This window comes from Phalacrocorax aristotelis, chromosome Z, assembly GCF_949628215.1.
Source record: "Phalacrocorax aristotelis chromosome Z, bGulAri2.1, whole genome shotgun sequence".
NCBI classification, from domain to species: domain Eukaryota; kingdom Metazoa; phylum Chordata; class Aves; order Suliformes; family Phalacrocoracidae; genus Phalacrocorax; species Phalacrocorax aristotelis.
Window position 1 is genome coordinate 66673084 of NC_134311.1, and position 23360 is coordinate 66696443.

The 23360-nt window shown below is 39.8% G+C and overlaps 1 protein-coding gene across 2 annotated transcripts; it reads right to left on the bottom strand.

Annotated features, from left to right (window-relative positions):
• Positions 1-214: 214 nt before the first annotated feature.
• On the bottom strand, positions 215-22721 carry C7 (complement C7). Of its 2 annotated transcripts, none has more exons than XM_075080038.1 (18): positions 22560-22721; positions 22220-22275; positions 21404-21479; positions 20310-20451; positions 19351-19492; positions 18386-18524; positions 17617-17751; positions 16291-16534; positions 15532-15645; positions 14947-15113; positions 13678-13906; positions 12958-13129; positions 12503-12590; positions 11032-11164; positions 9864-10055; positions 7384-7480; positions 3383-3567; positions 215-1501 (listed from the first exon to the last, which is right to left on the bottom strand). In XM_075080038.1, exons 1-18 carry the CDS (start codon positions 22563-22565, stop codon positions 1314-1316), a joined length of 2505 nt encoding a protein of 834 aa, XP_074936139.1. In that variant the 5' UTR covers positions 22566-22721; the 3' UTR covers positions 215-1313. The 2 variants fall into 2 exon arrangements, with proteins under 2 accessions (XP_074936139.1, XP_074936138.1); XM_075080037.1 differs by having other exon boundaries at positions 21404-21482.
• Positions 22722-23360: the final 639 nt, after the last annotated feature.

Consider the following 23360-nt stretch of genomic DNA (forward strand, 5'->3'; position numbering starts at 1 on the left):
CCAGACCGCGTAAAGATCAGGAGATCATTTCAGGTGGTACAGTGGCAACCTTGCCCTCCAACATAGCTGTTCCCAGGAGAGGGAGTCTCCAAGGGAAAGCATACTACTGCTGTTCTGGCCTAATCCACATTTCTAGCACCACAGAAAACAAAGATTTTCCAGCTGAGGGTAGGGTTTATGTGAGGAAGCTACAGGTACAAACAAGAAACCAAGAGCGCTGTTTTATCTGGTAGGTATTTATTGATAGTAAAAAATAAAATCACTCGCTTAAAAAGTATATGGGCTTCCTGCTGATAGTACTGCATTCGCTTGATCACCCACTTGCTATCCAGCCCTTTGTCCTTATTTGCATCTGAGAATAGTCAGGAGGGATCAGACTGCCAGGACAGGTACCTGAATGGACTTGCAAGGTACACTGTATGTGTAAGAGACTTCTTTTATCTAGGAACACCCTTAGGAGATTGTCCAAAGATATCTTCAGGGGGATTGTATGCATAGCATCTCCACTTCTGTGCCCATATGCTTTCCCTAATAGCTGCCTTTGAGAACATTTTGCTGTAGTGGAAGGCCTTTATGTGCAACAGTTTGCAAGCAAACTGGTCTTGGCACAAACATAAATATGTGTGATAAATGCAACAGAGTTACCTTGCTTACAAATGAGGCTTATGATGATAGTTATGACAACATAAAATGGACATTTTTCATGAAGCAGTTGTGTGTACAAGAAGCTGCAAGCATAGGAAGTCTTCTAGTTACTTTGGGCTGACTTTACTATTAATGCATATTGCTTGAGTCTCAGTGGCAGGCTAAATGCTGTGCATGCTATTTGCTCAACTGAATAAGGTACAGTAGGAAGAAATTAATTTATTAGAAGAGGAGAATCATGCATCTTACTTTGTAAAGCCTATTCTTTTTTTCTGCACTCTAAATCTAATCAGTGCATGTATATGTTTGTGTGGCTTTAAGTAAAATGTATTTACAATGTTAGACACTGTCATCCATCTCTATAAATTTCACTTCAGCAACATTTTTTAATTCTGATGGAATTATGAAGTAAACTTTCCAGTGCTACGTCTGGGGCCTAAGCAAGAGCCCTGTCATGAGCAATAGTGGTGAGTACAGCTCTGCTTAATGAAGAGTCTCAGGCGTTGATTCAGAGCCAATCAGATCTGATGTGCACAGTCTCATCAGCTGTGGTGGACTTCACAGCAGAGCTTACATTTGGTGGAGCAAGGTTCGAAGTATGTCCTGCCCAAAAGTTGACACATTTTGATATATCCTATGGCAATAAGCAAAATGAACCATAACATATCTTATTTTCTCTGTACATTGCAGGGCCTTATGCTGACAAGGGTGACAGTCTCCCCCTGGCATCTGAGCCTCCCAGCCTCGCACTCAGTCATGGTCCGACGGGCAACAGAATCGCTCACTTCAGCACAGATCTGAATGCCTCCCTCCTCGCACAGCCCATCTTCATCACAAACACAGCTGTTGGATTGCACTAAGCAAAAGCACAGAGGGAAAACACTCAGGATGGCATTCGACTCAAAAAAAACCAGACTAAAATGTTTCCTGCAAAACTGTAGGACTGAGAGCAATTTTATTTTGGAGGGTGTTCAGTACAAGAAAGACATGGGCCTGCTGGAGCAGGTCCAGAGGAGGCCACAAAAATGATCCAAGGGATGGAGCCCCTCTGCTGTGAGGACAGGCTGAGAGAGTTGGGTTATTCAGCCTGGAGAAGAAAAAGGCTCCAGGGTGACCTTATTACAGCCTTTCAATATTTAAAAGGGGCTTATTTGAAAGATGAGGACAGACTGTTTAATAGGGCCTACAGCGATAGGACACCGGGTAATGGTTTTAAACTATAAGGGTAGATTCAGACTAGATATAAGGAAGAAATATTGTTTTACAATGAGGTTGGTGAAACACTGGAACAGGCTGCCCAAAGAGGTGGTCGATGCCCCATCCCTAGAAACATTCAAGGTCAGGCAGGACGGGGCTCTGAGCAGCCTGATCTAGTAGAATATGTCCCTGCTCACTGCAGGGGTGTTGGACTAGGTGGCCTCTAAAGGTCCCTTCCAACCCAAACCATTTTATGATACTATGATACTTTTCCTAACCAGAAGTAACATTAGCTGATATTCAGGTTCAGTGGAAAACCTAGAAGTGGAAATGAGTGGTGCACTGTTGGGGCTTCCTCCTCTTGGAGAGGGCTTGGGGCAAAACCTTGCTCAACGTGCCTGAGATATTGATCTCAAAGACTGCTCTGATGTTACTACTTGAACCAGTTTGTTTATCTACTGCTTCAGAGTCCAGATAACATGTAAGATGAGACGTCTGTACTTGGACAGTAACAACCTGATCATACAGACACAACTGGTATCTTTATTTACATACAGGCTGTTTCACTAAGATCAAAGGATCTACTCCTACAAATTAATGTGTGTAGTTGTATTAGTGACAACAGCTAAATAATCAGATAAAATTATGGTCCCATCTAAGATCTTATTTTTCATAACTGTGTCTTTGTTTTGGTTTTGTATGGGTTGGGGTTTTTTTTGCCTGTGTTTGTCTCTGCTGAAGCTCCAGCCAGTTTTGATTATCTTCTTGTGTTATTATTTCTGTCTGTTGAACTCTGTTACACAAAACAGACGAACCCCTATCAAGCAATCTTTTTTATTTTCAAAATATGACAATAACTGTGCCTCTATCTGGAGCACTTCTAAAAACCTAATTTACTTCTTTATTTTCCCATTTCTGCCAAACCTCCATTAAATGCAATGTAGTGTAGGACACTCAGGAAAATTAGATTAGGGAATTTGAAAACTTCCAGTGCAGACAGATTGCAAAAAAACTGGGACTATTTCCTCTGAGGGTAGAGATATTCACCTTTGATCATAATATGAGAAACTGGGGATAGGCAGTGAAGTACAAACAAAAGTAAGTGGCTTTCCTAAATAGTATAGAATAACACATTCCATTCCTTGCCACAAGATACTGGCGGGGAGACTGCTCAGGGTTACAGAATTTAGAACAGGTGGATACAGTGAAAAAAGAGCAGGACAAGGGTTTCACCCAAAAAATTCTAGCCGACCAACAGGGTAACCCACTTAACAGGGACTAGGAATAAGCTTTTGCTGTAGATAGTGCATTTTGTTATGCTATCCTGCAGGGTTTTCTTTTCCATGGTTGGAGCTTCCTGCCATGTTTGGACACCAAGCACTGGGCTGATGGTTTGAACCAGCTTAGCAGTGCCTGGTGCTTCTGGGAAGGTCTGGAGATACCATGCCAGGACAGACTTACAGCTAATGCATAACTGGGAATAAAGATTTCATTTTGATCGTATAAATAATTTTGCTTACAGTTGTGAAGAATCTCTTACCATTGCATTTTTCCCAGGAACGGCATGATCCACACGGTATTTCAGCTGCCTGAGGTATTTTGCAGTTTTCCGCATTAGTAAGAGAATATCTTCTGCCCATGCACTCCAAGGCATGCATCTTGCAAAGAGTTAAATGTGTGTTTCTCTTGGTTCTTTGATCTGTAGCACAGATGTCCAGGGAAGGACTGAAAACAAAAGCAGGCATAGCGCTATTTAAATATGTTTTGTCTTGGTACCTCTTAAAAAGAGCTGAAAGAGTGAAAAATATTCAGGGTCCAGTCCTAATTTCCCTGTTCATTGAAGTACTTCCCAAGACCACAGCAAGGGAATTCCAATTTCCGTGTTCATTGAAGTAAGTCCTAAGAGTGCAGCAAGGGAACTTCAGACATAGAGATGCGAATAATGCAAACTGCTTCCTTTTCCACGGGATGCTGCACCTCAGCAGAGCCAGGGTTTGTCCCCTCTGAAGGACAGCGATATTACTGTGTATTTGTCATTGACCTCAGTAGCAGTGAGAGCAAGACTTTAGTTAAGAGAGTTCAAATCTCAATTATTCTTCAATATATTACACATACATGCACCTAAATATATACACAGAGAATATTTAATATACCTATAATGATATATACAGACACGCACAAAGATGAAAATACTTTATAAGTATTTCTTAATTATAAGACATTATAATAAACACTTTCTTGTCCTTTAAAATCCCCAGCTTTTACTAAATAAAATGTTATGATCGAACATCAGAGACCAAAGATATTTCTGGAAATACGTATAGATCTTCACAGAAATTTTTATGAAAAACCTGCTTTATTTTTCCAGGGAATTTGATTCTTTATTTCTTGAAATACAGGTATTTTTCTAACACCCACAAAAATTAGCTTGTGAAAGGGGTAATAACAGTTCTTGGACAACCTTGAACTGTGTTTGCTTGCAGACAGTTTCAGGAAGTTTTTAATCACCTGCGTTTCATACTTTAAATGGAAGAGGGGAGGAAAAGCCTTTCCACTGTTTCTGGATTTCAATCTCAAACCCCAGGTTTCTCCACTGTTATCAATGCAATCAGTGACATCTGTGTGCAGTAACCAAAAAAGCACTCTATGGAGCAGCGCATGCTGGTGCTCTCCTGGATGCACTTTACAGCCACAGGTAAGGTGCTATGCAGAGTATGAAAGCATGCTCCCAGGGGACAGGGAGCTTTGAAATACAGCTCCAAGGGCTTATTTTCAGTACAGCTCCTCCTTTTGAGTTCACAGACACTCCCACAGAAACTTTCAGTGTCTAATGGGTCAGTTCTGAGGGTCAACATCAGCTAAACAGGTGTGTGGTGGGGAGAAAAGGCAGATGAAGAACAGGCAAATGGCCATAATGAACTTCACAAGGCTGCCTGAAGGGGAGGGTAACAGTCCCAGTGAAAGTGGATTGTCAGAGTAGGGAAGAGGAACTTGGAAGAGGGAAGGTCTAGTAATAAAGTCCTGATTCAAACCTTGCTCACTTTCTGGCTAAGTGTTAAGGTAATTTTTCCCCTTTTTTTTCCCTTTTGTAAAGTGAATGTGAGAAATTCAATACCTTTTACCTGAAAAAGAAGGCTTGGATAAACACAAGCTTTTACTAATGCACATATTGTAAGAAATGAAACAGCATATGTAAGTCAGCAAATACCTTCTCCCCCTTTCACCTACAATGAGAGGCAGACAACTTGACAACTTTTGGTGAGACTAAAAAGTGAAAAATTCAGCATGCTGTAAATTATTTTAACTTCTTAAAATTATATTCAACATCATAAGTTTTAATATAACACAGACCAAGAACGCTTAGGAATGACATTAATGCTACACAAATAAATTTGAAGGAAAAAAGAGTACTTAAAAATTACCAAAACTCATATTTCACTATGGAGATAATCTTTAGCTACTGGAGGCTGAGTTTTCATCTGTATTAACACACTAACTGTGCTCTGACCCCTTTCTTGCACTAAGGCCAATTCACACAGAATAGCTGGTATCCATACTGTTAAAACACTCTTTGCCCCCAAAAGATGGGGGACTGCATCAGACTGGAATGGTCCCTGACCCTAGTAACTCCTGTGATCTGTCTGGTAATTATTCAGGAGTCAGCCCTTGCCAGAGGTCTACCAGGAGCTGCTTTAGTGATTTAGCAGCTCTCGCGCCCAGTATTGTTCCCTTGCTCTAACTGATGAGGATAGATGTAGCCCTAGGCACCATGACATGAGGGACAAATTACCCTTCACCAGCCTGTTATGGGGTTCTTGTGCTGTTCTGGGAAGTCTCTGTTGCTAGTCTCTTGGAAACTGAAAGGATGCAGGATGGGTCTGAATCCATGGTGTCCCTGAATTCCGATGTGAACTCTTGTTCCCAGACCTCTTCTGAGCAGAGGCGGCTGCTGAAAGTCATTGCCACAGCAAAGCAAGCCAAGTTACTTCTGCTGTCTCAGGAAGGTCCAAGATACGCTTACATGCCTTACCCCTAAGCCTTAACAGGCTAGCAGATTAGTCTGCTTTGACAGCTGATGATTTATCCTTCTATTATTAGATGTGTTATTTCAAGTCAGAGTGAAAAGATGGCATCAGGTAACAGAAATGACTGTTATCTATCTTCCTCTCATTTTGAACATAATTAAAAAAAACAGAAACAGGCAAGTAGTAGATTAATTATAACTGAAGCCTCAATGCATAACTGAATGTAATTCCATTAACTTCCAAGGTTATTTTGACTCTGCTCAAGGCCGTCTCTAGCATTGTGGATTCCCCTCATCTCCTATGTAACCGACCTCAACACACCCATGAACCAGAGGAGGGGTTGTTGCCGTACTTTAATGAGAATTGAGACAAAAAGAGTAGCACCAGATTATTTAAATTATTTAGGCATTTAAGGATAGGAATAGGGTCTTAGCAGAGTTGTTACAAACATAGCACTTATCTTCGCATGCAAAACAATGGCCTCAGACCCTAGGGAATCTACAAAACCTGAATTAAGCTCACCAATTTTAATTTTGAGATGTTGAAAGTGTGCTGATTTTGGCTTTGAAGCAGTGGCATCATGCAGGGCACTCTTGAACTATGTGGCTGACGGAAATTACACATCCTCCACTGAGAATTTCTGCTACCTTGAAGTCATTGAGACGACTTCAAAATTTCTTCCTCCTACTACACAAGGATAAGACAAACTTGATCTGTTATCCTAGAGTTTCCAAACATCTCAGCTCCTGCTGTGGCATAAACCTCGACAGATTTCATATCCAGAGCTCAGATCCACTGTGATGACTTTACAGGAGACTTTATCCGGTCTATGCAAACTAGCCCAGATGTTGGAGTGCTGAGCTCTTCGGCACATCTGGCCATCAGTACCATGTGGCCTCAGATGTCTTCTTGCCTTGGTTCTGTTACCTCCACGTCTGAGAACTGAGAGAGCTACTAATATCCTTACATTTCTCCTGCATGACTTATTGCAGAATATAGGCTTAGTTCAAACAGGAAACAATAAACTCTGGTCTGCAAGTTATGAGGTCAGGAAAGGTGATGTGCCTGGTCTGTGCAAACTGCTGCGTAGGTGGGAGATTAGATTATCGTGTCTTTCATAACTCTCCAGTCTCTCAGCAAGGGAAAGAAATCTGCTTTATTTCACTAGCTTACTGCTTTGATGGTTTATGTCCCAAGGGCCTCTGTTCTAACTTTTCCTCGATCTAAATCTTCAAAATATCATTTTATCTTTTCCCATCTATTTCACAGATCAAGTGGAGCTGAAATTATGCCTTCACCTTCTGTCACCCAACCAAATTCCATCACTGCTAAAACCCACTGACAGCTTTGACAAGGCAGGTAAGTGATGAACAGGACATCGATTGAGCTGTAAAGCAAAGTACAATGCCTCCTCCTCATATGAGTAAAGCTTTCTCATCTCTCATGGACTGAAGACTTAAGAAATTTAATTGGTCTTGAATAGAGAAAGTCATTGCCAAATTCAGCCTGAACTTACCCACACTCATAGGGCATTTTGCACACACATTGTGACTGATGTACTTTCTCCCATGGCTGACATTTAGGGTCTGTCACTTCTGGTTTCACACTGGGCACTGAAGTGGAAGAACACAGACAGTGCTATTAAGGGTCAGAAAAACAAGGGCTATTAAAGGTCTACTCTGAAATTATCCTATCAGTTGAGCTTAAAAGGCACTGAACTATACCACCATGACATAAAGTCTCATCCTGCATGTTCATTAAAAGTATCTACTGCATGAAGGGAATCAACACTATTAAAAAAGTACGATACACTTTGCAAATTACTGTTCAGTAATTTATCTATGGGTCATGAGTCAGATGGAAGGAGACAAGGACTATATTCAAGCTTAAACATTCATCCCATTTCTGCAGCAGCTGTTTGTTTCTATTAAACTTAGTAGTGCTGAATCATAGATGACAACAGCTTTATCATTAGGTTTCAGAGTTACTGGCTTCACTATTGTCACTAGAAAAGCTACGGCTCCAAAGTCCTATGAAGAAATGTGAACCTGAGTATCTGTATACACTGATGGTAATGAAAACTACAAGTTCCAACATCAGTCCTCAGTCTGCACTAACTTTAAAAGTAAAAGCAATAGGGATTCTTGGAGAATTTTCATCATGTACATCCCATGTACTATCCTTTGAGCGCTGAGTTGTATTCCAAGCTTGAAAATGAAGCTTTTGCTAAACATTCCTCTGGAGATTTCTGTCGCAAGTAATGGCAAGACTTTCTGAGACAGCTTTATACTGATTTGTGTTTTAGATTGCATGTCTGCAGTTTTCTACTTTTACACGAAGCTTTAATATCCATGGACACTGTTGCCTTTTAAAAGAAAAAAAACCAACTCCTTTATGGATTAAGACTTGCTAAGCAAAATAGACAGGCAGAAATTACCAGAGAAGGAAAAAAAAAAGTGGGGGTTGCAGTGCTTTACAACACAGACAGCAAGCATAATGCTGTCTTCCTGCAGAGGGAAAATTTGTACCAAAAATCACTGCATTGACTCCATCCCTGGGATGTCGGTTGAATAGCTGACTGTTACTGACACTGTTGGTGACTAAATACTCTCACTCAAAGGTATGTGTGCCACTGTGTCTGTCTATACATATCTTCTTAATATTTACCCTTCTTATCTTGTATTCCTTGTGTTTTTTAGCTGTTGTTCTGTTATTCTAACCTATTTTTTGTCTCTTTTTTGTTTTTTAACTTTTCTTCTAGTGCAATGCTCCCATACAGCCAGGCACAATCTGTTTCTAAAGATGGAAGCATTTAAACTCTTTCTAATTATTGCTGGATTTTGAATATGTAATGTAACCAAAAAAAAGAAAATAGACAAAAATCAGTCACTAAGGCTAAGCCTAAGGAGTAACTGGCAACAGTACTTCAGCACTGGTACTTCGGCACTTCAGCAGCAGTGAGCTGTTTAGGTACAGCTATGTTATGCCTTCCGAAATCCTTACGCTTCCTGTGCATGTGGATATGACACAGCAACAGATGACTTACACTGGGAATCTCAGAGGACCACTGCCTTTTGAGGTCAAAGCCTGACTGCTACCTGCCTCTTCCCTCAAGTGAGGTAACCTCAGGCAGCAGTTGGCTGATAAGGAGAGGACAGATATGAAATGTAGGAGGTATGTCTAGTCTTCTACAGCAGTGGCTGCTGTCCCCAAGCAGGGGTCTCTCCAGGGGTATAAGAACATGTGGGACCTTGGGTGAAGATGTGACTGGCTTGAAGCAGCAAGCTGCTTGGATGCCTGTATGTCACCGATCAGCATCACAGGAATGCTCAAGAGAAAGCCTTGTCTGCCTTCCACAGCTGGAAAAGATTACTTTGACAGAGCTGCTGTATGCTATAGTAGCCCATTTCTATCTCTACCAGCGCCTGACAATATCAACCCAGAGCTTAAACAACTGTTACCATGTACTTGAAGCAGCGTTTTTCCATTTTTTTCCAGTTCCTTGAGATTTACTCTGTATCAGCAGTGGGACTGTCAGATGAGCAAAAGGAGTCATCCAGCCCTGTCCTTCTCAGCCATGAGAGGCTGTGGTGCACTGAACAGCTTCCAGATAGAAAAGCTGTATCCCTAAGGTACAGCTCACATGGTGGTGTCACACAACAGGGGAGGAAAGTGAAGTATACTTGGGTGGCAGAATAGGCTGCAAACATCCCAGACAATCATTTAAAATATTGTTAGCGACAAATCTTGATAGTAATAAGGGAGTGGGAAGCAAAAAGCTGTAAGGAAACCTCACTAGAAATGTCTTAAGGCATCTTGTTTGAACAGCCCACAGAAAACACACACTCACATTCTCTGTGCTTCCTGCTGATGATGTAAGCTTGGCTTCTCTATCACAGTATCAGCTATAGTTCTGTCTATATTGTACCTACGTAAGCCATAATCTGTCCAGGAAGGAAAATTCTGCATTGCACTTGGAGGACTGCAATGGCTTACCTGGTCTCTTGCACTGGATACTCTTCATGTCAGGAGACCACTTGAGACTGGGCTCACACAAAACAGACTGTGCCCCTTCTAAGTGCATGCCATGTGGACAAGACAGAGTTATTCTCTCACCAATCTCATACACAGGTTTCCATGGCTGTCCTTGCAAACCCCCTTCCAGAATAGGCAGGAGACAAGCAGTTTCTAAGGATTGAAGCATTTGAGATAGACAAAATAAATCAGTGGATTGCAGAAAGCAGTCACATATTTTATCTGCTCCTACATTCCTTAATAAATTGAATGGTAAGATTACCTGATTTTCCTGTAGAAACATCAATCTTGTTAGCACAGGATATTAACTCATCACACTAGCCAAATGTGCTATACCAAGGACAGAGTGACAATACCTTCTCCTACTCCCTGCAGGTTCAGCCCCTAGCTTGAAGAGGGCTTCTCTGTTCTTAGGACCCACGCTTCTGCTGAGGGTTGAAAGTAACATCCTAGTAGAGAGAGGTCATACATACAGGACCCTGGGACCCCATGTACTGACACACAAAGTGATGCATTTAAAGAGTGTGGGCAGTCAGTCCTGGTTGGAAGAAGGAAAGAATGGTGTTGAACTGCATGTCTGAAAATTCTCAAGTCTGTATGATCACACTCAATGTTGACTCACAAATAAAATGTGAAACCCTAATGGTTACTGACCAGGTTAGAGGAAAAGAGTGAAGTGGGGAGATTGTTCTAAATGTAAAGTGATCCTTGGGGTTGTGTTCTTATGACAAGGAGATTATTTGAGAACTTTGTGGTTGCCCAGTGGTGTTCACTGGATCTTTTCCTAAGTTGGCTTTAGACATAGACTCATTCCCATGGTTCTTGAATATAGCCACAAGACTGAATTAAGCAACTAAGTTTGTTTCCACACAAGTAATTCTTGGACTGGAATTTACTCTCGCTCACTTCCAGCCTTCCTTAAAACCAGACTTTATGGACATATTTCTTTTCAGTATTACAATATCTGGATTCAAAATAATAGTCGTTTTAGACCTCATTATGTCTGGGGAACTGGGAAATGCAGGTGTGTATTTTTCCCCGATTGTTGTTGGAAGGCAAATGTTCAGAGAAGTTTCACTGGAATTGAGGAATGGAGCTGTATTTCAGAACAAGAATCAGTTATACATACCCTTGCAGTATCTGTCTCCAACTTGCCACTGTAAATTACTGCCACACTTAGCAGCAGGATCACCAACAAGAGAATATCCATGTCTGCAAGCATAAACAATGCTTTTCCCAACAGGGTATGAGTTTTCAGCATTCTGAAAGAAAAGGAACAGATGACATTTTGGATGTACAATCTAAGAGCCACCGGTAGCGTTTAACTCCCTTTGATCCTGGGATGCAGTATCTGAGGACAGTGAGAAGTATTAATGCCACTGCAATGCACTGATGAGAGTGCCTGGAATACTGGGGACAATTTTGGTTATCAATAGTCAGTAAATGTGATCAAAATGGAGACGAAGCAGCAAATGAGTTGGTAGAATACAGAATATTTGGGCTATCTTAACTTAGCAAAGGGAGGGTTAGAGTTGAAGGTATCTTGTGAGAGGGGTCTGGCAGTGGTATATCAGTGATGGAATAGTGCTCTCCTCCCAGTGTATAAACTGATTGCTAATATGGCTGTTATCAAGCATTAGAGGGGGAACATAAGCTTTTGAACAGCCTTCTGGGGGGATCAGTGGAGAGTACATGGCTTTGCTAATTCTTAGGATGGCACATTATCAGCTTGCTAAAGGTTAATGTGATAAGGTCACTTAAAAGAGCTGGACTTGAAAACGCAGGTCTTCTCATTTTATATCCACTCTCTTTTAAGGAGAGATCTTTTGAAAAAGCAAGACTACGCCACAAATTGCCAGGTTTTACCTTTAGTTTGTGAAAGAGAAGTATTAGTATAGCAGACAACTATTGATTATCCCCCCAAAAAATCACTGGCAAAAGAGGCAGGACAAAATTTTTGATCTTGCCTCAGGTTGCAGCTGTAGAGAGACAACTAATGGATTTTGAACTAATCCTTTTATCTATTTATTGAGCAAAAAGACTCTAGACAGCCACATTACATGGAGAAGGCATAATCCATTCCTCCAAGAGAGGAATTTAGTTTCCCTTGTTAAATAGCCCCAAGTTATACCTCGCCAGATCATAGTCCAGGGAACAAGGAAGCACAATGGAGTTACTGAGTGTACTTGCTGGACTTGCTGGATGGCCTTGGACAGGTTACCTTCTGTGCTGTTTTCTCTCTAGTTTCCTGTGCTTTAACATGTAATTCTTGTGGTTCAGAAAATTTTTTAATATGTGTATAGGGTAAAGGACAAGTAGATTACTTTTCTTTACAGGTATCTTGGTCCAGAAAAGCAAAGCTTTCTTCTAGTTTCAGGGGTGGCACTCTTTTAGTTTTCTTTTTTTCTTTTGTAAGAAGTCTTGGCTAATGTCATGTAAGCTTTAGCCAGGGAGAATTGCTGAGAGACCTTCTCTACAGTAGCTCTGATACTAAGCTTACCAAGATACATACAAATTTGCAACTGAATATCTGTATTAACTGTAATAGAGACATTGCAGGCAGGGATAGGACAGATAACAGAGTAATACAAATAACTTACTTGAACAAATCCATTTTCCAAAACGGGAGGAGGTGAACAGAATTCTGTAGGAGTTATGGATAAATCAAAACAGTGTGGTTCAATCAAGCTATGAATCAAACAAAAGTACAATTTAGTTTGAATTCAGACTCACTTCCTTTCAAAATTCTACACTTCTCAGTGAAGCCCATTTTCAAGACTATTATGCATCCCATTTACATCACAATTATACTTAAATCAGGCACCGCCAGGCTATCTGAGAGAGTGCTAAATAGAATACTGTCAGGTTTACTGGCTTTTACCCCATTTTCTACTCTTAACTTGTGTCAGATTCGTGGCTTCTGAATTTCATTTTGTTTCAACTTAAATATGAAAGTTCAGTAAGTGATCGCCCTGAATCCAATAGCTTATGCACCTTTCTGAAATAAATATTTAAATCTTCCTATAGTCATGCTCCAAATGTTTTTTCTGCTTACCGAAAATGCTGCAACTCTTCATCTTCACACGGCCTGCTTTCATGCTGCTCTCCTATACAGGCCTTCCCACCACCCTGTGGGGAGGGGTTGTTGCAGGTTCGACTCCTTGACTTCTTTCCCCCTGAACAAGGACTCCAGGAAGTCCAGCAGCTCCACTGTCCATCAACAACACCTATGCAACATTTGGGGATGTTTGGCATTAAACAAATCTGTAGGTGGTTTAAAGGCACAGGCTGTTCAAAGCTAGCGATGGTCCAAACTGTGCTGTTACATAGAATTTCAGACTGCAATGATCTAATCTCTCACCTTTCCCAAACTTGTGTTTTACATAAGTATAATTCCACAGAGTCTATATGGTATCAGACCCTGAGAGAACATAAAAATATCTATCAGCTACAACTCATTATAAAATTAAAAAGCACAAATTTCTCAAGTTATTGATACTCATTCATTTAGTATATATACTTATTTAATGAAGGTTACATTTTGAGTGGTTAGAACTATCCACTGCATTTAACAACAATAATAAAAACAGTTCTTCATTAAGTACTGTTTGGACATGTTAGACAAAGAATCATGCTCAGCATGACCCTCCCCATGCTGTACATCTGCCACTGCACATCAGCCACTCATTCATGTTGTAGGTGCAATAAACAGACTCTGGAACAGAAGAACACACTTTGCCACATCTAAACTCTCACAAGTTTAAACAGTGCTGACCTGGCTGATCTTGCACGAGACTCCCCAGCTCACAAGCTGCTCCAAAGGTGTAAGGCTTGCAGTAACACACACACTGAGTTCCTTCCACGGCCGCCTTACCACCATTCTGGCAAGGCTGACATTTGCAGGGATCATTTTCAGCCATGTATTCTTCAATGGCTTGTTTTAGGTAATGCTTTTTGACTAAGGAGCAGGGCACTTCCTTTACCAGCTCATACAATGGTGTTAGCTACACACAGCAGAAAAATATTTATATTAAGTAATTATAATTGGGATATATTGGGATATAAGAGTTTATAAGCACATTTTGTCATGCAAAATAATTTGTAATGTATGCTCCTGCACATGGGAGCTGACAGATGCTCTAATTTGCTAGCTAGCTAGCTAAAAATCTTATGTTAGTATTTAATATTAGCCTTTTTCTGAAAAGTCAGCTCTGCTTAACAGCCTCCCTCAAAGCTAGTGGTAGATCAGGCATGTTTAAATGTATTTGAGCTATGAGATTACAGTCGAGATAAAAGTGTAGCACAGACTACCAATGTACAGTAACCTGAATTCTCACCCAGCTATTCCCAGACTAAAAAGCTGGACATTTAAACAACTCATTATGGTAGTTCATTGAGCAGTAATTGAAGGTAATGATAAGTTAAAACATTTTGCATTTCTATTGCCTATTTTATGATATTCTGTGCTTCTACATTTAATTGAAAACATCCTGACAGAAATCTTTGCATTTATACTGTTCTTCAGCATGTGGGCGGTTCCCAAAAGGGACTTAGACAAAGTAGCAATGAATATGGCCATACTCAACTTTGAAATGGCTGGTTTCCAGAATCTCCACTTATGCTAAACTTCTGGATACACAGAGAAGGAGGAGGGATAAAAAGAATACAGTGAAGCTGGCAAGCTGAGCAGAAGCCAAACAGACCTGCCAATATGAACTTCAAGGAAGGGGGTCTCTCAAATCTGGGCTTTCTCCTATGCTAGGGTGCCCCTCTATTTTTAAGCAGAACTGCACTACAGTCACAGTCACTGAAGGCTATTAAGATTGTAGGTATTGACCTGCCAGAGGACTTAGATTCATGATGCAATGGATCATGTTAGCTTCATGGCATTTTCTTACTGTGAACATTTCTTTTCTTCTTTATAAAGTAATCTGAAATCAAAATTATTGCAGACTATAGACTGATTAATCAACACTATAGTTTAATAATTTATCCCCTTGAGATGATCAGTCTGCTCAACTCTGCTTCAGGAAAATAGCCTTACCTTTTGTTTAATTACTCTGGGATAGTCTGTCACTGATGCAGCCCAAAAGGAGTATCTCTGACTGTTCCCAGCAGGATTATTCAGCTCTAGATAACTAAGGCCAGCAACAGCACCTGGGCTTCCACCTTCTATGTAGGGGTCTCCTTTAATCTTATTACCACTGCTTCCTGTAGATTCAGGATGGGAAATACAGAAAATACCAGCATTGCTATATTTACAAATGGAAACAGAAATAACACATGCAAAAGCTATGCTAACAAGTAGTGAAAGGACTCATTGGTGCAGATCAACCACCTGTGCCTGGATCAAGAGCTCCTACATTGATAATATACAAGAAGTATCTGGTTTTGCAGCTGTCTTGGCATCCCTCACTTAGGGCTTCTAAAAATGTACTAGTTACTGGAAAAGCATTAGCAGTGACTGATGAGTGTTGGAGAGCCTTTTAAACGACTTGGTGTCTGAGTTCAGCATGCTAAGACAGGATGCAACAAAGCTTTCAACACCTGTTCCTCATTTTGGCAGCTATTTAGAAGGACATGAAAGATGGATACATGACAACTGTACAAGTCACTGTTGAACATTTACCTGAAGAAGTCTGTAGCAGTTCATCCAGTTTGGAGCACTTTACTTTCTTCTTTTTCACAATGAATGCATTCCAGCCTGATGTGGTGCACTCATACATGTCTGTTATGCTCATACCTGCACATAATTGATCCATTAACAATACTGGACACAGAAAGTGTGTTGGATTCATTTCCAAGTTTCTCATGGACTTGAGATGTTATGAAGTATTATGCCTAAAGAAGGCAACTAACTAGCACATCCTGTGGGAAGGTCCATGCACTGCTAAATCCTATGGACGGAAGCTGAGAAACAGACTGCATACCTGGAAAAAGTCTGTTTCTTTCATCTCTTTTCTCAGCAGTCCTTAATTCTACAGTACTGCTCCACACTGACTACTATCATACATATCACTCTGGTGTTTGCTCTGCTTGTAATTTATTCTGCTTTACACAGTTTTACCCAACCTTCATCTCCAAGTACCTTTTAAGCTTTAACATTATTTGAGATTTAGTTAGGCACTAGAATTCAAGTTTAGCCTGATGACATCCTGATCCAACTATCAAATCTTTGATACCCAGAGCCCTGCAGGTCACAGATGTGGATCTAGAATTAAATGTTGCAGTTTGAGCACTTTTTCTAATCTTTCTTTTGCCTGTGAAGAGAATGTGGTGACTAGTAAAAGTCTCTTTCTTGAGTTTAGGTATTAGCTGGGACAACATGCAAAATTTCTATTCTTGTTTATTCATTTTGTTTCTTGAAAGAAGTACTCTAGTACTCTACCTTCTGCTTTTATTTTGTCGGTATCCATATAAAAAATAACTTTATAATGTCCCCCTAGAGATCCAGAGTGTAAGAAATGAGTCCCAAAATGTTCGATAAGTCTTCGGTAGATGTTGTACTCGTAGATGACTGGAAGGTTGGCCAGCTCCTTCCAGAAGGGCTCCGAAAGAGTGAGGAAGTCTGGGTGGTTGTTAATAAACTGAGCAACTTCCACGCTGTTCTCAACAACCATCAGCTGCTTACTCTGGGGGAAGGAAAAGACATCAGTCACGCTCCATGTCACTAGCCAGATGACATGCAAGTTATATTGGCTACTTATCAACAGCTTTACAGAGCTGTTAGATATGTCTAGCAACTCAGTGAATACAAAAAGAATACCCTGAACTTAGGAAATATCTTTTGGACCTTTATTTATAATTGCTGCAACACCTTTCTTTTCCTCCTGTGTACCTAGAAGTTAGCATAAGGACAAACAAGAAGGAAAATATCACTCTTAAAAGCTAACAGTGGTTTCCAACAACAGAAGCCTGGCAGTAGCAGGTTAACGAGCCTTATCTGAAAGCAAATCAGAGGCACTAGAGAGGCTGCTGAATTATAAAATCCTATATGCCTATACCTCAGCTTCTCAAAGTTGCTTTTGAACTTTGTTATGCTAAGTCACAAAAACTGTTATTGTTATTGTGGTAAAATGAACTTGTCCTCTGTCAGCTTGGGGGCCATAAAATGTATAAATTTGGTAATTGATTTTATTTGCTATAAGATAGAGGTTATACTTCATAATTGAGAGTTTCTCTCAAGTTATTTATATAATGGTCCTTTATAAATAAGTCAAAGGCATCAGCACGGTGACCTTCTGGCTGTTTAAGACACCAGATCTCTCTGTTAATGGAGTTCTACTAGTGGGAAATGTATTATAAAATAAGTTCACTTTAATCACAGATTTATTTCAATTTTTTCACTGCAAAATACGGCCAGAGGTAATAGAAAAAAAAGGGCAGTAAATTATTAGAATAAAATGCAAAAGATTAAGCAATTACAAGAAGCTAATGGTTTTTTCCTCAAGTAGGGAGGAAAACAACTAGTAAATAAATAAATTACTAATAGAGAGGTAAGATGGAGAAAGTAAAAACAGCGTCTAACCGTCCTTGTATGATAAGTAAACCAGTAATATCTTTGTCAAGGTTTCATGGGATTTTTTTCTGTCATGTATTTGTGCCAAAAATACCTGGATGAAATAAATATTTGCATCTCACAGTAAAAACACATTTAAAAAATGATGAAAATGTTAATGCAAAATAGTAAGCCACAGTGACAACTTATACATACCTTTTGACTGTGTTGCACAATTTTACTTTGTGAACAACTGTGTCCACCGTTTGATTTTTCATACCTCTCTGTGTGTTTCATATACGACCAACTGCTGTTGAAAAACTCGTAACTGAAATCATTCTGAATTTTAACCTAGAAGTTGAAAGATAGAATTCTGTATAAAGAGCTTCCTGAAGGATGTTAAAAATGGCAACTTACAGAGTAGAGCAAGTCCTTCCTGATGCAAAAATCCAATGTGTTTTTCAGGCTGAATCCATTTCAGATTTCATAAAAAGTACTGAACGCTATTGGAAAAGCATTACATATATATATATATTTATATTTGTATATTAAGTATTTATGTTATGAAGTAAAGTACATTAAGGATTGCATGGCATGCTTTTGATAAAGTGAGACAAACCATATCTCTGAGACAGTGACTTCAAACAAAGCATAGCTCTGGAAGATCTCCACAAGGCACCCCAAAGCCTTGTGCACATAACATTTCTTAGGGTGATTCAGGCCGCTACTTAGGCTAAGGGGACGGCTTTACATTCAGTCTAACTGTGAGAGAATTAGAAATCACATGAAGGAATTACAGTTCTTTAATTTTAGCATGATATACACCAGTTTGTATTTCAAAATAATAAGTGACTGCAGAGAAGGAACAGGTGTCATTCAGCTGCCTTTAGGGAAACCTACCTGCCAAGAGACTCTACAAGCTTTGCATCATCTCCCAGTTTTAATCATGACTCTAAATATAAAGCTGTGTTTAATGGGAACATACCTGGAAAGTATAAGCAAGAATGCTTTCACTCAGCCTGTAGTATTTTCTCCCATCACCACTGAAGACCTTTCTGCACTGTCCTCCAAAGCTTTTTGTATGAATGACTCTTCCCCTAGTCTCACCAGTAATGGCATCAAAGCTACAAGAAGAAAAACATGACAGATCATTAAGACAGAGAGGTAGCAAATTATTTTTCAGGAGGCAAAAACTACAGAGGTGTTATAACTGAATGCTGTATCTACAGATCATAACCTGATTTACCCAAGAAAAGGGGATGTCAACTGCTAGACTTCTACACCTCCAGAACTGCAGTGTGCATAGCATGTTACAATACGGAAAGCAAAATGTTGTTCTTGATTTGTCAACAAAAATGAACACACATCAATATCTCTTAACATTAAGACATTCATACCTATCACAACTGATTTTATTAGGTTTTATTTTTCCAGCAATTAATGCAACACAGAAAAAACAGCAACCATTCCAAACTGGTTTTTGTATTATATCTGAATTATGTCACATATCAAGTGATACAACTACACTAAAGAAACTTAAGATAATTCTTTTTCTAGGTTGCAGATGGGATGTATAAACAGAAATCCATATGGATCTACAGTACTAAATGCAACAGCAACGAATAAAAAGAGTGAGCATTCCTGGCTCGTTTTTTCTATGCTGATGATCATGTGTTATTAGTTTAAATTTCATTTTGTATCTTAAAAAATGTTTTCAATAGCAGGAATGAAAGATAAAAGCCTTTATTCTGTGCTTCAGATCAAAGAGCCTGTACATCGTGGCTGCACTGAGCCACTGGTGTGATGCAGGCTGTTGTACTGAACACTTTTGCATATGGGACATTTTACCATAGCCCCAGGAAGCCTATCTGTACAGCCAGAGCTTGTAAATACAACAAAAATGTAGATGCATCTGGCACAAGTACTACTGAGCATGGCACAGAACATTACCCTGTTCCTGTAAGTTCTGAATTCGGAGGTGTTTTATCAATATCACATACAGTCCTCTTCTCTCCACATCGATCTTCATCTGCACCATCTTCCTCACAATCCTGATCTCCATTACACACAAGAGATCTGCTAATGCACTGACCTAAATCAGAACAAAAATGCATGGGGAAAGGAAAAGTGTTTGTTTAAAAATAAATCACCTAAAATAAAAGCAAAAGTTCTACTTGTCTCCTACATTAATTAGCTTGTTCACTCCCACGATGAACAGCCTGTGCCTAAGAGGGCTTGTGAAACAACAGTAAATGTAGACAAAAAACAATAGTGTATAATACACTTGGGGGAACCACAGCCATTCAAGGCTTATGATATATTAATAGAACAGTTGACTTCTAGATTTATTTCCTGAGACTTCATCCTTTGACCCTATCACTTGTGATGAACTGTGATTATCTCTCTGGTAGCACCAAAATATGTTCATCATCTTCTTCTGTGATAAACGTTTACCTACTGAGATAATGTGATTTTTTTTTCTGAAGGTAAGGGAAGCTGCTTGGATACTAGCACTGCTTTAAGGAGCATTAGTTTACATGACCCAGGTGATTTCCAAAATGTTTGGATATAGTCTAGAACAGTTTTGGACAATCACATGTCAGTTTGCATTCTTTAATTACCTTCTCATAATTAAAAAAACCTGTATTCTGGGGCAAATTAGTATGGCAGAATGAGTTAGAGAGGCTCTCAGGGCTACAGAATATTATCTGCAAAGCTCTGCAACACTCCAGATGAAATTAAAAACATGTGTAGTCAAGGTTGGAATAAAGGAAGCAGTCTTCTAAACCAAATTTATCTGTAGGTCATGGGTTCTGCAGAGACATTGCTCATTACTGAAGTTCAAAGATAATAAGGTTACCTTCTTAAATTTATGACCAGAAAATGGTGAAAAGTATCTTGCATGGTACCTGAGAAACACCTGAACCGATCGCCACAGCCATCCTCTGTCGGGCATCCTCTTGTGGGGGTGCATGGTCTTGTTTCAAAGGCATCCCCAGAGCAGGGGTTACCCCCATACTGGCCATAAACTGCTACTGTCTGTCTCCGAATCTGAATGCAAATCAAAGGACATCTTAAAAAGTCCAAATGCAAAGCAGGAATAGTTTACTACTGTCAAGAGCATGCTACCTCTCTACTGCTGTAAGGATATGAGACATTCACTATTTTTTCTGAGAACAATCACTCTTAGTATTACCACAACATGGTAACAAACTCTTAGGTTAATAGAAAGACAACTATTTTATCTATAAGGTCTTTACACTGATGCATAAGCTTGGCTGGTTTGTTCAAAAATCTAATATGTAACTGAAACCAACAGAAAGCTGCCAATAAATTTCAGTGTTGTTTTACATTTTTAATAGGAACAATCATGCCTGATATGTATTTGCTAAAGTTCTTCAAAGTAAACAGTGTCATTAGGGAAGATGATAAAATCTAGCGTCAAGTTGGCTACTTTTTGCTTCTAAAAAGAGTAAGTACTGACTTATGGCATATCTTTAATTTTGACTAATCCCTCTCTAACTGATGCAACATCAAAGTAAATGAGAAGGAAAATCAAAAGCAAGTGTCTTGCACATCAGTAGAGCTGCACTGTAAAAATCATCAACTTCTTTTCATTGAGGATAATACTTTGCAACCACATTTTCTTTCCTTGAGATGTGTCTCCACTAATGAAAAATCAATGGAAATGGTATAAACCAGCATTAGTGGAAAAATGTCTTGGTTTACCAAAAGGTTCAGTTGAGGTTTTTGGAACTATTACCAAAATAAAAAGTGCACAGGTTATTTTACAACATGAATATCATAGCTTTGAAAGGGAACATACTGAGGACAGACTGGAGAATTTCCCTTCTGAGTTCTTTGTTCCACAACATTCTCTTTCTGCTGGGCTTTTGTCTGACACCTAATTTTGGGTTTTAAAGATACAGCAGCTTCTTAATTACTGGGGAAAAATCATATGCTTATGAAGTCATGAGTACAGAGAAGGTGTGTCCATCTATACCTGTTTTTGAGTACAGCCATCACACTCGGACCAAGGGCCAAAAGAATTCCAGCGGCAATGAACTGGAGAGGAAGGGCTGCTCCAGTAATATTTTTTGCATTAAAAAAAAAAAAAAGAGGAAAATCATCAAGGATTTCCATCCATAAGCATTAGGGCAAAGCTTTCCTAAACAGCAAAGCAGGCCTCCAATAACAATCAGGTGTATGATCAGGCTCCCTCTAAAACCACTTGGATTTGCTTTTCATGTGTAAGAATGAAATCAGTCCCAGCTGGGTTTTCTGGTCACTGAAAAGACGATACTAAATATATTCACCTAGCCTGAAGAACAGCAACAACTTTGTGCCACCATAATAAGACCAGCTTCACGCTGCAAAGCAGGGAGAGGCCAGACCACATCTGGAGATCTGCAGGCAGCTGCCAGGGGCTGTGTGTGCCATGGCATGCAGCAGACCTTTCCACAGCAGCTCTCAAACAGCCAGTTTGCCAGTGGGAGACATTGAGGGTGCTACCTGCCCCTGGGACTGGGGCTGGCTTCAGGTAAGGTGTGCTATTTTCCACAGCTATATACTGCTGTGGCTCACACCACTGCTGTGTGTTATTTTCCTAAAGGGTGGCTGGCTCCTCTGGGCAGAGGTAAGGGTCACCATAATGCCTCACTCTTTTCATCACTGATGGCAGTGGCAGCACTGACACCAAACAGTGTCTCCTCTCCCAGGAAATATATCTTAAGCCCTGTCCTATATCATGCACCAGAAGTTGACTGTTAAATTATACATGCTTATTCTTCAGCATGTAGTTTACTAAGGAAATGTTCACCTGGAAAAAGTGGAAAAGAAGCCTGAAACTTCCAGCAACAGAAAAATCCCCAGCACCTGAAAAAAGAGGAGCAAAAGGAAACTTATTTTGCTTTTCTGCTTTTTCCGTTAGCTAGTACAGTTGCTCTAACTTTCTGCAATCTTTACACAAGTCAGCTAAGGAAATAGAGAGCACCACTCTGATTTTCCTCAGTTTTGTTGTGCAAGCTGCTGTTTTTTGGTTTTCTTCTTTCTTGAATACTGCTCAATTACATTTTCAGCTAAGTATTTCTCCACATTAATTAAAATTTCATTGCACTTGCCATATTCATCAGTACAAATTAAGTAAGCAATTGTCTTACCTTCATATTAGATAAAATACTCAGATATCCAGCAATTACCAGAGAAAAGGCACTTCCACTCAATTCAGTAGCCAAAGGAGTCAGTCAGTCTGTCTGCTACTGTACATCTCTTCTCACTCTGTCTTGCTATTTTGCTTTTCTTTCTCTAAAAAGGCTGAATACTGCCAAGGATTTTTAATCTTAACCCATCTAGTCCTCTCTAGGGACACAGCCTGCCTTGGGAGCCACTCAATGTTTTTAAGATACATAAATCAAGTTGTGAAGAGTACTTACTGGAAGAAAAATCATCTTTTCCTTATCTCTCACAGTTTCTTTCCTCTGAACAAGACTTTTCAGAGACCTCAGGCCAGTCCTGGTGCCATATACACTACACCACAGCTGAGTCCTCAGTTTCAGTAGGAATAGCTGCTCTAGAATTAAGCTGATGTTAATAAGATTTAATTTTGATCACGAATCTTCAGTCTCCACTTCTGCGGTCATGCTGAGTTTTGTGTATTGGTTCTCACACTGAAAATCAGCTTACAGATGTGAATGCAAGTTTTGGCCAATTCTGGCATGGTCCTGTCTGTGAAAGACTGCCTGAGATCGTATACAGTACCTAGTTTCAGTGGCACTTCAACACCTGGCTTTTTGTGGGGATGCTCTTTCAGGAGTAAGAGCACTTTGTTTTCTATTTCCTTACCCTGCCATGCCCTCTTATTTTTTTGCTTTGACTTTTTTCACTTTCCAGAGCTGATCCATTCCAGCAAGAGAAGGAAAATACCACCGCTGGGGAAATTTACATTAATTTATCCAAGTGGA